General features: G+C 48.0%; 1 protein-coding gene across 1 annotated transcript in view; it reads left to right on the forward strand.

Annotated features, from left to right (window-relative positions):
• The first annotated feature begins 202 nt into the window (after positions 1-202).
• Positions 203-15,314, forward strand: part of Gch1 (GTP cyclohydrolase 1) — a 30,932-nt gene continuing 15,820 nt past the window's right edge. Inside the window, exon 1 of the mRNA XM_087911986.1 lies at positions 203-699. Coding sequence (XP_087768112.1) covers positions 363-699 — 337 coding nt within the window. The 5' untranslated portion in view covers positions 203-362. The remainder of the gene's footprint in view (positions 700-15,314) is intronic.

The following is a 15,314-nucleotide window of genomic DNA, read 5'->3' on the forward strand; positions in this document are numbered from 1 at the left end:
CTCCTGTCGCTTTGCTGACTCAGATCTTCCCTTCATAAACCAAGGGGGTCCAACCTGAAGCCAATCTTGCGCAATCGCGGGGCTTAGGGGGCAATCAGGAGGGGCGGGCGAAGGGGCGTGGTGAGCGCCGTGACGCAAGAGGCTCGGGCCAATGAGAGCACCTCGCGGCGCCGGCATAGTCGCCCCGCCATAAAAGAGAGGCGCGGCGGGGCTCCCCAGCTGGCCGCTGCCCTTCGCTCCAAGTGTCTCTCTCCAAGCTGACACCCTGTGCCGGTGACAGCCACAGGTCACGGCTGCCGGCGAAGCTGAGCCACAGCGCTTGCAGCACCCCTGGGTGTCTCGGGAGCAGTCGCGCCGGGTCCATGGAGACGGGCCCGCTGCCGGCGGAGAAGCCGAGGGGACCCCGGTGCACCAATGGGTTCCCCGAGCGGGAGCTGTCGCGGCCCGGGGCCAGCCGGCCTGCCGAGAAGTCCCAGCCGCCCGAGGCCAAGGGCGCACAGCCCGCCGATGCCTGGAAGGCAGGGCGGCCCCGCAGCGAGGAGGATAACGAGCTGAACCTCCCCAACCTGGCGGCCGCCTACTCGTCCATCCTGCGCTCTCTGGGCGAGGACCCCCAGCGGCAGGGGCTGCTTAAGACGCCCTGGAGGGCGGCCACCGCCATGCAGTTCTTCACCAAGGGATACCAGGAGACCATCTCAGGTCCGTGCGGCCGCCGGGGGGTGTGGAGGCGTGGGGAGGCGGCTTCAGGAAGTGGGGAAAGCTCCGGGAACTTTCCCGAGTTGCCTTACTTTTGGCGCAGCGAGCTAAGCTGTCACCACCCAGCCGCAGCCCCGGAGCCTCCGCCTAGCTGAGGCGGATTATCCTCCTGGGTCGTGTGGCTGGCACCCAGGGGCCTTGGGGAGAGGGGGCTCGCGTGGACACGTCCACTGACCCTGAGCTCCGGGGCTGGAGAGAATGTGGGACCTTCTCACAGGAGCGCCCAGAGACTGATGAGGCACAGACAGCACCCGTCTTCCCCACTTATGAACCCTGGACACCTGTGGAAGGGATGCTTCTTGTGCCAGTTCCAGTGCAGAGCTTTGAGGGGTAAAGCCAGGCTTCCTGTATATCAGTGAGCAAAGTTAGGTACTTGTGTGTGGGGGGTGGGGTGGGGAGAGCGCTTCTTCACGGAGTTGTAATTTGCATCCTACCTCCTCAGGTTTACTCCAGGTTTGGACTTTGCCAAAACCTGGCACAGTTCTGGGTTCGGGCTTCTGCAGTTTGAGGTGCGGGGTTTTCTTGAGCTAGTATTGTTGTTGGGAGCCTTCCACACTCGCTCTATCAAAAGAAATAAAATAAGTAACTCCTGCCCCCCCACTACTGCTGAGAACTCGCAGGGAGGTTCAGTGGGCCTGGGACTCCGTGCTTGTGGGCGCCCCGGACTAAAATCAGCAGGCTAAGCTTTCAGGCGGCAAGCTTCTCCCACCCAGTGATGGGGAAGCAGTTGGTGAGGTAGGGTGTTGAGGCAGGTGAAGGGGAAGTGGAGGATGACGAGGACCTCGCCGCCTGCTTAGTGAGCAGTGTTGGTCTTCATTTTAAAACAAAAACCTGATTCTTTTGGCTGAGCTCAAAGACCTCATGACCTCATGTTCAGTTTACATCTGTGCATTTCTGACATGTTTTTTTGCGTCCACCAATTTCTCCTGGGGGGGGGGGGACAAAATAAAAACGGCACTACTTTGAAAGGTAGCCCACCCTGTCCGTCCCTGCCATTTTCTCGAAGATGTTGGGAGACTGAGAACCTGCCCCAGAAAGAACAATTATTTCTATCAAACCTTTCCCCACCTCAAAGGAAGGGTGGGAAATCAGAGCCTGAGAAGGGTGGGGCCCCAAAGGAAGCAAAGCCACTTCCTAGTGCTAGGAAGCTGGCCTTGATCTAGTTCTGAGTCTGGGTTTCACTGTTTTGATGGTGGAAGTTTGGGTCTCAAATGCAGAGCCTGAAAATGGCAAAGACGGAAGGAGTCACTGGATTTCCTGTGAGTTCAGTATCTGGGAGTGTTGGTGTGCTTGTTAGTCCAGGATGTAACGAGGCGCGTCCTGATGGAACCTTGTTCATTCTGCCTCTTGTAGGTATACAAAGATGGTTGTCACATCAGACAGCGGAGTCTCTCCCTTCTGTGGGTCTCATCACTCCAAAGGAGAGGAGTTTCTAGCTTTGATACAAGCCACATTGTTCTCTAGAGAGACTTGCCTGTTATTTGAGAACTATTGCCCCAGGCTTGCCTCATAAACTGAGCTTCAGCTACAGAAGTGTAAGGACCCCAAAGCACTATGCGTTCCAATTTCTTAGTAGGAAGTCCATTGACCTGGAGACAGAAGATTGGTGTCTGTCAGCTGAGGAAGATGGAGGGCAGGGGTGTGACAGCTTAATGTGTATGAAGTTTCCTTTTCCAGTGATAGAATGTTCTGGAGCTACACAGATATGGTGGCTGCACCCATTGTGGATACTACGAACAGCACACTTTATAGATGGTGAAAATTAAGAATTTTATCGGTATTTACCACAATACAAACATGGATTATTTAAGATTATTGCTAGCTATCAACTGAATTTGTAAAAATTATTATGTAGCCTTGGCTGACCTGGTGCCGGATATGTAGGCCAGGCTGATCTAGACCTCACAGGGATCTGCCTGCTTCTGTCTACAGCCTGAAGGGATTTAGATCTTTTGTATGCTTGGTACGCTGTCTATTAATCTCTTGTCAGAAACCATGTGGTATTTCTTATCACCCCTCTATCCATTCTCCTTCAGTTTCTTTTCTGCTTGTTTCTTGACTCTGGGGAGTTGGTCATTTTCCCATTACCCTTCCCTGTCAGGTTTTCCCCCCTTTCCAGGACTGCCTTTCCATGGGAGCAGCTGTGGTCATCCATGACAGGACTGCATGTGTCAGGGTTACCAAGTCTCCCTGTGGCTGTCTCCCTGGGATACAGCTTGTGGGCCAGGAGGTGGGGTGGAGGAGAAGCCAGCACCCCTGCCAGGGCTGGCTTCCCTTTGAACCTCGCATCACAGGCTGATCCTGGTCTAACTCAGACCAAGTCCTCTTTCTCCATTTCTGTCTCTTTTCAGTTTAACCAAGCCCTCTTCTCTTTCAGAGGTGAGGTTTTGACCTTGCTGAGCTGCGCCGTGCAGGGCACCTTTCTCCTGCCTCCTACTGAGTGCTGGGGTTACATGTATACAGCACAAAGACATTGTCTACGTTGCTTTCATTCAGAACCTCCACTAATTAAGTTGCAGCTCCGCTACTCCACTCCTCGAGGCCCTTTGGAGTGGTCCTTTCTCTCTGTTGTCTACCCCAGGTCTGACTAGTGACAGCCCTCTTGCCGGCGTTAGCCAAATGCTCTACCCGGCCCCATCATCAGTTGTTCTTCTTCTGAGTTTGTGAAAATGCACGACACTTCACTCTTCTGCTGCGTTTCTTTTTTTTTTTTTTAAATATTTATTTATCATGTATACAATATTCTGTCCACGTGTATGCCTGCAGGCCAGAAGAGGGCACCAGACCCCATTACAGATGGTTGTGAGCCACCATGTGGTTGCTGGGAATTGAACTCAGGACCTTTGGAAGAGCAGGCAATGCTCTTAACCCCTGAGCCATCTCTCCAGCCCTGCTGCGTTTCTTCATGGCTGTGTTTTTGCTTGTCCTCCTGGACTGCCAAGAGTCCTCATGACCACGGCGGCAGTGTCCCGAATTTGAGGAAGAATATGTAAAGTCCAGCATGAGGCCCTGGCACTGGCAGGGACAGTAAACCACGGCCCTCCCTCAGTCGTTCGTGTTGCAGGTCGTCCCTGCTCGCTGAAGAGTTTATCCTGACAATGGGGCAGTTTGTTTTTATAAAAACAGAGTCATCACGACTTCATGAGAAAATTCAGTAATTATGGAAGGTTTTCCTTCGGAAATCACAAATGTGTCTGATTTATTTAGATCAGGTTGCATCAGTGAACCAAAAAGTGATAGCTCTGAAGCATCAAGAGAGACAAAAATATAATTCTTGAGATTTATTTTACTTTTTAATTGTATATATGGGTGAGAGAGAGAGAGAGAGAGAGAGAGAGAGAGAGAGAGAGAGAATGCTCACATGAGGACATCACATTCCAGAAGCTGTAGTTACAGGCAGTTGTGGGCTAGGCAGAGTGGGTGCTGGGAATTGAACCTGGGTCCTCCAGGAGAACAGTACATGTTCTAGTCTCAAAATAAAATTCTTTCCTATTCCCTCCTATGTCACAGATGAAAGATAATTCATGCCCTCTGTTTTAAAATACATGCTCTATGAGCCTGGGCAATGACTCAGTTGGTATAATGCTTACTGAATAACCACTAAAACCTACCTTTGGTTCCCAGCACCCACATAAGAAAGCAAGGCATGGTGGCACACTTGTATTATCTTAACATTGAGGAAGTAGAGGCAAGAGGATCCTCGGGACTCGCTGGCTAACCAGTCTAGACAAATTGGCAAGCTCCAGGTTCATGGAGAGAGTCATAAAAGGTGAGAAGCTGAGGAAGACAACTGACATGGATCTCTGGCCGTGTGCACATGCGCACACGGAACAGTTCATCTTATTAAGAGATGAAATGTCAAAATGGACAGATGACATGTGACTCATTTAAATCTTGACTCACTAATACTTTCGGTTGTTAATTTGGTTAGTGAATTATTAAATAGAGCATATTTGTTGCCAGAAAGAAAACCATGAGTAAAGGGGAAATCAGAAAGCTGTTGGCAGAGCAGTTTATGTGGATGGCACTATGAGAATGGGGGAGAAAGGCTTGAGTAGGTGGTAAAGGCACCATGCATAGTTCTAAAATGACAGACAAGCATGACATGTGCCTTAATTTTTCTATTGCTGTAAGAGACAGCATGAACAAAGCAATTTATAAAAGAAATCATTTAAGTGTGGGCTTTCTTGTAGTTTCAGAGGGGGAGCCCGTGACCATCATGCTGGCAAGTGTAGCAGCAGGCAGGCCGGCCAGCATGGTGCTGGGGCAGTAGCTGGAAGCTTACAGCTTATCCGCAGGTTGGAGGCGGGGTGGTGAGGTCTGGGGTTGGCATGGGCTCCTGAAACATCCTCAGTATCACACCTCCAACAAGGCCACACCTCCTAATCCTTCCCAAGTGGTTCTATGATCTGGGGAGGAGGCATTTAAAGATGAGCCTCTGGGGGCCAATCTCATCCCTGCCACCACCACAGCATTGCTACTGGCTTTAGTGTCTTAGGGCTGCTATACGGAAATACCACTGGGGGTTTAAGCAGTTGGCATCAGTGATTTTACAGTCCTGGAGGCGAAGTTTGAAAATGAGGAACCAGCAAACCCTCTGCAACTGCACTGGAGACCTCCCATGCCATAGCCTCGTTTCTGGCTGTGAAATCCAATCCTTGATCCTTGGTTTGCAGCCCACACTCCAAACTCTGTCTCTGTCAATGCCCACATTTTTGTCTTCTGAGGACACTGGTGGTTGTAGATTCATGTTCTACTGTCTCTCCTCTGAGTTACACCTGCAGCAACACTGTATCCAACAGAATCACATCCGAAGGCACCCAGGACTTCAGCATGGTTTTCTTGGAAGGGTTCAATCCAAAGCAGTACTGGATATATTTATTCATAATATTCCCTGGGAATTTTTATTTATTTATTTAGAGACAGGCTCTGACTCTCCTCGAACTCACAGAAACCCACCAGCCTCTGCCCCTTGAATGCTGAGACTAAGGATGTCTACCTCCAGGCCTAGAGTCACTTAATTTCTCTGTAGCGTTCCGGGAATTGTGCTGAGCGCTGAGCACAGAATGAGCGAAGCCGAATCAGGTCCTTACCCTCACAGGAGCTTGCAGCCTTTAGAGGAGAGAAACATTAAGCAGTCACAGGAAGGAGACATATGACAATGACCACATGGCTCTGTGACTAGCGCGGGGAGATGGCAGCGTGGAGGGTGCAGTGGTCCTGGGGCTGCTAGCTGTCTTTGCTCACGGGCTCGGAGCCCGCCCTGAGCTCCTGACAGGTGTCACCTCGCTCTGTCCCCATAATTGCCCTGTGGCATGCGGTCTTCCTGTGCTGTGGAGAGGACACTGAGGCACGCACAGCACAGGGAGCACAGCCTCGAGGTGGTGGCTGGAGACCTGCTGAGCTGAGAGGGTAATGGGCATCATGTGACGTGGCTTTCAGGCAGTGACAATATTTTACTAGTTTACTTGGCTCTTTCCTTCTTTGCATTTTTCCCGCTGTTGCTTTGTCTGGCTTTAGAAACTCCTCCACATCCTAGAATCTCCCAGGTTTGCATTTGCATTTCCTTTACTTACTTGAGTTCAGTGTTTGGGTGAATGAGACTGCAGTACCAAAACCGACCAGGAGGGCCGATGTCTGATTACTGGTTTCTAGATTAGGAGTCTTGGACTGCAGGGATCCTAATTCCAGCCTGTGTGAGGGGAGACGGTTCTGACAGCTATAGATTCTCTGCTGAGTCTGTGGCAGTTACACTCGGGGACAAACTCGAGTGCGTTAGTTGAGATTATCTGAACTCTCTGGGAAATCTGCTATTATGCTCAAGGCTGAAGATACTGATTTACTAGAATTTTGTTTTTACAGTAGAACATCTTCAGAAAGAAGGGACTGTGGGTGCTCCTCTTTGAATTCTCAGCAGCTTGCTGTACACAGTGATGGACTTAATGGATATTTGGATTTGTGTTTGAAGGAGAGAGATCATTTGGTGCTTTGTTAGGATTATGGATTTAAAAATTATTTGTAAAAGACTATTTTGTGTGGGTGTTTTGTGTGCTTTATGTCTGTGCACTGTGTATGTGTAGCGTTCACGGAGGCCAGAAGAGGGCAGTGGATCCTCTGGAACTGGTGTTACAGATGTTGCCATGTGGGTGCTGGGAACCTAACCCTGGTCCTCTGCGAGCCATCTCTCCTGCCAAGAATTAGAAATTTTAAATCCTTTCTTGCAGAAGGGTTTCAGTGTGCAAGGAGAAGAGGCTGTGCCCCATCATGGGCCTCTGTGACTGCTGACATAAATACAGGTCTGTCCTGCTTTGTCCCTCCCTGCCTCCTAATCCTTCCTCACTGAATCACCTTAAAGCAAGTCCCTGATGTGACAGTCTCATTGGTAAGCATTCTGCTGATCTCTAAAATAACAGGTTTTGAAACACACTAACATATGTGCCCACGTCCAGTTGGCCGTGGCCCCTTAATGCCACGTATCTAGCAAATGTTTGCAGTTGTGATTCTCACACAGGTTTCTTTTCATAACCTTGTTGGGGGCTGCAGACCCCTGGCCCCTTGACTTTCTTTGCCTGCCTCAGACCCTATGTCTGCTGGAGTGAACTGAGCAGAACAACTTGTTTACCTGTGCCTGCAGCTGCTCTGAGCACGAGACCCTCATGAGTTCCTGATGGCAGGGGAGTGGGTTCTGGTGGGTTTTGCAGCTGGAAATCCTACGAGCTAGGGCGTGGCTATCAGTTAAGGATCCCTATATAAGCTTCCCTGGAGCACAGTAAAGTTGGCATTCTTGTATCAAGGATGACCCGTGTCCAGGTATCTCTGTCTGTCTGTATGCATTTTTTTCAAACCCAGTCATTCTATGTATCTATCCATCTATCTATCTATCTATCTATCTATCTATCTATCTATCTATCTATCTATCTATCTATTGTTTTTTCTAATAATTTTTTTCTTATTTTATAAATAGTACCATTCAAAATTTCCACTTCCTCCCCTCCTCCCACTTCCCTTCCACTCCCCCACTTAGCCCTTTCCCCTCCCCCTCCAGTCCTAAGAGAGGGCAGGGAACCCTGCCCTGTGGGAAGTTCAAGGCCCTCCCCCCCTCCATCCAGACTTAGGAAGGTGTGCATCCAAATAAACTAGGACCTCAAAAAAGCCAGTACATGCAGTAGAGACAAATCCCAGTGCCATTATCATTGACTTCTCAGTCTGCCTCAATTGTCAGCCACATTAAGAGGGTCTGTTTGCATGTTTTTAAGTCTCCAGCCTGGTTCCTGGCTCGCTTACCATCCTGTAGTAGTGCAGGCATTACATAAACTGATCTTGATTAAGACAAATTGCCCACATTATACTGGGATACTCTTCGTGTGGTGGTCTTGTTGCTGGTTCTGAGACAGGGATAAGGACAAGGATAAAAAATGTTCAGTGGTGCTCCACAGTTGTCTGGAGCAATGCGAGTGTCAGGTACCGACCCCTGTAGAAGTCTAAGAGTTGGTAATCTGCTATCGACAGGAAGCCTGACTAACAAACAGACTAATGCAGAGGTGATATGTTATATGTCTTATACATAGTAAAACCATTTACAAACTGTGAGAGATCATTTTTACTGGGTTATACAACTTACTAGAGAGTGGAGCTGCTCAAGATTGGCAGATAAGTCAACACGAACTCATGACAATGGGGGAAGCTATGAAATCGTAATGGTTCAACAGTTCGTAGTTTTGTGGGTCAGGCGTTGAACCTGGGGTCTTGTTGCGTCCTACACAAGGATGAGTTGTTTCACCAGCCTGGTTAATCCTTTTCCAGTTATGATTTAATGCTGAAGTGTTTATTTGCGTTCAACGGCAAACGGTACAGCCTGGGCTACACTAGCACACGCCTGGAGGAAGTGGTACAGCCTGGGCTACACTAGCACACGCCTGGAGGACGTTTCACTCTGTGTGCATGGATGCACATGTGTGTGGGGCACCAAGGTTAGCATTGTGTGTCTTTGTCGGTTGCCCCGTCTGATTTCTGGGACAGGGTTGGTCCCTGAACTTGCAGCTCTCTGATTGGCTAGATGGCCTGCAAGATCTCTGCCTGCCTCTGCCTTCCCAGTGCTAAGATCGTGGCCACCATTATGGCCACCAAGCCCAGTTTTTAGAAATTAATTAATTTTATTTTTATATTGGTTCTGAGGGCCCTAAGCCCAGGTCCTCAAGCTTGTACACCTAGAACTTTTCCAACTAAGCTATTTCCCCATCCCAAATATTTACTTTAAAAATGGATTTGTGTGTATTTCCACAGTGGTAAATGATTAAAGTAGACTGCTGACGGTGTCTATTTTATACAAGCCTTCATCTTATAAGTGTTGCTAAGCTACCTGATTCTGATGCTCACCCCCTACCAAGTTGTCAGAAATATCCTCAGCAACCTATATGTAAGTAAATTAACACAGTCAACTTCATGGGTCTACTGTATTTAGTATATTTAATCTTCTAAGTACATGTTCGGATTTTCAAATAAATTACAAATATTGTGACAGCCACGGTATGTAGCTTCAGCGCAGTGATCTAAGAGCACCATGTTCACCCCACTACCCAGTGTGTGTAGAAAAGGGGCCCTGCCCTGTAGCCGACCACTGCCAGCCAGCACCTCCCCACGTCACTCATAGTGGCTGTCCCGCTGACTCTGAACTCGGCCACAACTGCCAAGCCAGGTTGTTCAATCAGGACCAGGTCCTCCCTGGACTGCTCGGGGTTCATCCATTCCAGTTCATCACCAGTGCGGTCTACCCAGGACCTCCCTGGACTGCTCGGGGATACATCACCAGTGCTATCATCTACCCAGGGCCTCTTACGCCATCGTTTAGTACCGTGAGCCCAGTTTCCCTACAGGCTGCACAAGCAATGTCAGCACATGTAGCTAGCACAACACAGTGGATCCAGTCCTGCAGCAGCTGCTGCTGTGGCTGTTCTCGCTGTTCACACTGTTTCCCAGTAAAAATATGCTGCAGGAGTCCTTGCTCCACGGTGGACTTAATGTTCAGTCACATGCGACAGCCTGCTGTTACATATAAGGCCAAGAACCGTGGACTGCTTCCATGTTGGCATCGGTCCCCCCCCAAAAGCAAAAGTTGGGTGGACAGTTGCCTCTCCAGTTAATGTCACACACCCAGCTCCTGCTTGTCAGGTCACTAGCGTGCTGCTGGAGGTTGATGACTCAGACCCACTTTGTATGCTCTAGTCTCCAGAGTCCTTCCAGTCCCTGGCTGACGGGTGTCCTGCAAACCCTTCAAGCTGAAGAGACTGCCTAGGAAGCAGTCAGCCGAGCTATGCTGCTCAGCTGTTAAAATTGATCAGGGACCATGAGTAGAAAGGTGTGCTTCACCAAGTAAAAATATCTAAATATGAAAATTTAAATATTAGGAAAGTTTGCAAAAATATAAAATAAAAAGGAAAAGAAAAAAAATCCCATATAAATGCCAGGTCTGACAAACAGTGCCACTCCTAGATTACTTTACTTAAACAATAAACTCCCACAAAAATAAATATAAAAACCCAAGTATTTTATATACTCTGAGAAAAAGCATTTTTAGCAAAATACAAAAAAAAGCATTCTTTTATTCAATTGCATATATATTATAGAATAGTTCAGCATGGCATTTTTTCCTTTCTTTTTCTTTTTTTCCTCTTTCTTTCTTTCTTTCTTTCTTTCTTCCTTTCTTTCTTTCTTTCTTTTTCTTTTCTTTTCTTTTGAGACTAAGTCTCATTGTAGACCAGGCTGGTCTTGCACTCACAGAGACCCCACTCATGTCCGCCTCCTGAGTGCTGGGACTAAGGTGTGCACCTCCACGCCTGGCAGCAGCTCTCTTTCAAGCAACAGAAGTGATAATGAGCGAGGAAATGTAATTTGGATTAAAGAATTCTTACTTTCATAGAAATTCCTCAGTGCTATAGGAACCTGAGCCTGGACAGCTCCCCCACAGGGTTCCTGGTGCCCTTGGGAGGATGGTGAAGAAGTGGGAGGAGCAGAGTGGGTAATGATGGCAGGGGACTGTGGGTGGGCTGCCCAGACTCAGGCACTGGGAGATAGGTGGACAGCCTGGAAGGGGCTCAGTTGCCCAGCTCTGAGGTTTCCCCTAGTGTCCAACTAGCTGTTGTGAGGATGCTGACCGAGCCAGCTCAAACCCAAGACGAAGCAACTGGCAGTCATTGTGGCAAGAGCATGTGTAGTGCTGGAAACTTGGTCCTGCAATTCAAGAGAAGAGGATGCATGTGCAGTTCTGGGTCTCCTCAGGTTTCAGTCAGCATCGCTCATGTATGCTGTTGTGACCCCGTGAGATCGTAATGGAGCAAAATCCCTGGTGGTCAGGACACCCCATTACTGATGTGTGTCAAGCTCCTCTGTTGCCAGTAGGTCAGGATCATAGCACATGCAGTGTGTACAGCACCAATGCTCGACAAGGATAAACCACCGTGGTCCCGGATGGTGTATTGTTAGGTTAAACTCTTCTTCTTGTTTGTTTGTTGAGACAGGGTTCCTCTGCATAACAGCCCTAGCTGTCCTGGAACTCCCTCTGCAGACCAATCTGGCTTTGAACTCACTGAGATCCGCCTGCCTCTGCCTCCCAAATGCTGGGATTAAAGGCATGTGCCACCATCACCTGACTATGTTACACTCTTAATTGTTATTTCAGGATGGACACCTATGTACTAAAAACAACTAACCATGGAACAGTCTGCCTTGGTGCACCTGGAGAGCCTCTTTTTCTCCTTTTCATTTTACATATGGTGGTACTACTGCTTCACCTGACCTGGAAGAATTAAGAAACTACAAAAAGCACTGTGTGCTTAATATATTCCCTGTCTCATGCTATTGGCCTAATTGGAACGTATCTTAAGAACGTGAGCCACTTTGGGGCTTTGAGTTGCCATATAAAAAGCCCAACACCCCAAGGCTTCTGCTCTCTGGGAACATCCTGAGCACATGAAGGAACCACTTGCTGGTGTTTGACACGTGAGTCAAAGCCCATATTTGACTCCAGCCCCAAGGAAGAGGAGCAGCGGCAAACACCTGTCTCATTTCTGGTCCATAGAATCTATGTACCTAAAGAAGTTAGCTGTAGGACACTCACTTCTGATTATGCAGCATGTCGGAACGGATTCTGACATGAGGATACATAGAATTTGCATTTGCTCAGAGTAAAGGGAGAGCCCTAAACAGTTTTAGGCTAGAGATATAAATGTGTGAATTACCAGTGGAAGGCTGATCCCAGAGAGTGCCTGAGTGCATTAAGACAGAGGGCAGAGGCTTTTGGATGTCCGAATTGTTAGTGGAAGGTATTAGAAAGCCCTCAAGCTAATTCTGCAGGGGTCTTGTGTTGACCTTTGTTTTGGTGCATGGTGTAGCAAGGGCACTGTAGAAATGCCAAAGCGCAAGGATGGAGTGTCTACTCTGGCAGCCTGGAACCCCCTCCCTGGGTACAGGTAGCTGTGGAGTCAGGAAGCCCAATGACACAAGTGCTGTGGGCATGGGAAGCTTCTCTGATGTTAGTGACACTGGGGAGTTGGGTCTGTGATACAGATTTGTTTCTATCAAACAGGATAGGCTTATCTTTGATGGTACCTTAAATGATTTAATCCTGGGCAAGAGCAAAGAGTTCTAACGCCCTGGGTTGTGTTGCCTGCCTTTCAATCCTCGGGCCCCATTGTTCCTCCCCCTTATCTTTCTCTCCTAAAAACTGCAGGCAGACCCTGTTATATCTTTCCTTAGGATGGATGGACACTGAAGGTTCCAAAGTCATCTTTCATCAGGTTCGAATGCTGGAAGAAACCTGGCCTTGCATGTCTTCCCATGCCCCAAACACTGAAAACAGTAAAACAAACTCCACTGATGGGAGTGTCCTGGTGCTCAGAGTCCTTCCCTTTTGCCTTTCTTCCTGACAAAAAAAGTCTTTGCTTGTCCGAAATATGTATGTACATGTTTGAGCAGGAGCGTCTAAGAGATGAACGTTCTTGTAGCCATGGGACTTCAGAACAGGAGTTCTCAGAACATGGGTCACACTTGAATCACAGGATTGGGATCTTTTCAGAAATCAGATTTTCAAGCCCACTCCGACCTACAGAGAACTGTGTGTGTGGATGGGATCCAGCAATTTGTGTTTTATCACAACCACTGGAAGGGTCTGACAACCCCTGCTTCAAAGGGTGCGCAGAGAACCTCACGCTGCGACCTCACTGTGTTTTCAGGAGGGGTCCTAGCAGGCTAAAAGCTGCAGGGATGAGCGCTGGGCCGTATTACATCATTGTTTAAAACTGACAAGTGCAGTGGCGGTGTGGACAAACCTTGACTTCAGGAGGCTGCTCTGGCTTCCTTTGTGGCTGTGACTAGCAGACAGTAGGAGGGAGAGTGATGTGGACCCCGTTTCCAGGGTTACCTTCTTGCTACTGATAACAGGCAGGAAATTAAAACAATCTGCGATAAAGCTTTGTTCTTATTACCCACAGATGGCAGCTTTCAGATATGTGGGAGCAAACATAAGTAAATATAGCTGGGAAGCTTCATTATTGAAGAAAAATGACTGGGTGCGGTGAAGTTTGTAGTCTGGGCTCGCTTTAATGAAATGGGATATAGGCAAGGCAACACGCTAGTGTCTCAGTTCTACACAAAACCTTAAGCCGTATGAGGATACTTAGGTTTCTTTTTGGTTTGACTCTGAGTATATAAACATTTATATGAACTCAAAGTCGAAACTACATGACATGGGCTGGAGAGATGGCTCAGTGGTTAAGAGCATTTGCTGCTCTTCAGAGGACCCAAGTTCAGTTCCCAGCATTTCTAACTGTAGCCCCAGGGATCCAATACCCTCCTGTGGACTCCACAGGCACCTGCATTCACATGTGCACATACTCTGCCCCATACACATAATTAATTTTTTAAAAAATTCTTTTAAAAATACGACAAATTAATTTTAAAGTAGCTGCTTCCCTTTTTGCTTTTTTTGTAACCCTTTATAAGTAATTGTTTTATTAGTTTTGTGATTTAGGCGTCTACTGTTCGTTTTGGGGAACAAACATATTTATATGTTACACATTGAAAAAATGAAGTGAACTTTATTAAGGAACAACAAAAATCTCAGAACTCTGCAAGGTGTGAGTTGAGATGAACACACACACATGCATACTCATGCACACACGCACACACCCGCATACACATGTGCACACACAGCATACACACACACACACGCACGCACGCACACATGCACACATGCACGCACACATGCTGCCACTAGGACAATGACGATATTGACCTTTTCAACCACTCTAAGAAGTTTCTTCCTGTCAAATCCTTTCCCACTTCCGCGGCCCCGGAAGTCACCTATCTTCTCCCTACTACTATACTTTCTCCTTCCCCAGAATTTCATCCCTAGGACCATCACGTGCCCCTAAGCAGTTTCTTGAAACTGCACAATGGAACTGGCCAGTTCGTGGCGAGGAGACACTGTCTTCCCAGGCCACCACTGCCTGTGGCCTGTCCTCGGCGGAGTGCTGCTGTGCAGTGCACAGGGGCAACCTTTCGTGTTCCCAGTGACTGACGCCACCCAGAGACTTGGCAGATGGCTGTCACCAGGTCATTGTGTTTTCACCGAGTCAGACACCATTGTTTTTGCGTTGCAGTTGTCGGATAGTTTTTTAAACTTTGAAGTTAATTTTAAGACTTCAGACAAAATTACAAAAACGGTACAGACAGTTTTATATACAATTTCACCAGCTTCTAAAAAAACCTTACCTGTTCACGGTCCGGTTACTAACACTGAAGAAGTCAATATTGGCATAACGACAAACTTTAGGTTCTGACTTTGTTTTTTTTTTTTTTCTGACTTTGGTTTTAATTGCACTTAGCTACTATATTTCACTAATCTCCTCAACTCTGAAATTTCACTGCTTTTTTATGTTTTTGTAATGGCCTTAATGATTGATTCAAAAGAATACCCATTGAGCTGTGCCTGGTGGTCTAATCTTATCATCCCAGCTACTTGGGAAGCTGAGCTGGGAGGACTAGGAGTTCAAGACTAGCCTAGGCAACTTAGTGAGACTTGTCTCTAGAAAACAGGAAGACGAAAACGCGACTTAAAGTGATCTTATAGTAGTGTGTGCCTCACTACCCAGGTGGCAGCCAGAGTCAGCGTATGGCCGTAGTGTAGCATGTGCCTCAGGGTTAGCGCTACCAGGTGGCAGTCAGTGTCAGCGTATGGCCATAGTGTAGCGTGTGCCTCAGAGTTAGTGCTACCCAGATGGCAGCCATTGTCAGCGTATGGCCATAGTGTAGTGTATACCTCAGCATTAACGCTACCCAGGTGGCAGCCAGTGGCAGCCAGCGTCAGCGTATGGCCGAGTTGCCTCGTCCGCCAGGTTTCCCCCATTGTGTGCCTTGCCTGAGGTCCAACAGTCAGCTGGTGACAGAACCAGATTCCGACTTAACCTCACGTGAGGCCAACTTTTATGTGTGCTGTGTGGTTGTGAGAACTTTGACAATTTCCTTTGCCAGAGAGAACAGATGCCTGACATCCCATGGTCCTC

This window comes from Myodes glareolus, chromosome 12 (genome assembly GCF_982192425.1).
Source record: "Myodes glareolus chromosome 12, mMyoGla1.1, whole genome shotgun sequence".
In the NCBI taxonomy this organism is placed as follows: domain Eukaryota; kingdom Metazoa; phylum Chordata; class Mammalia; order Rodentia; family Cricetidae; genus Myodes; species Myodes glareolus.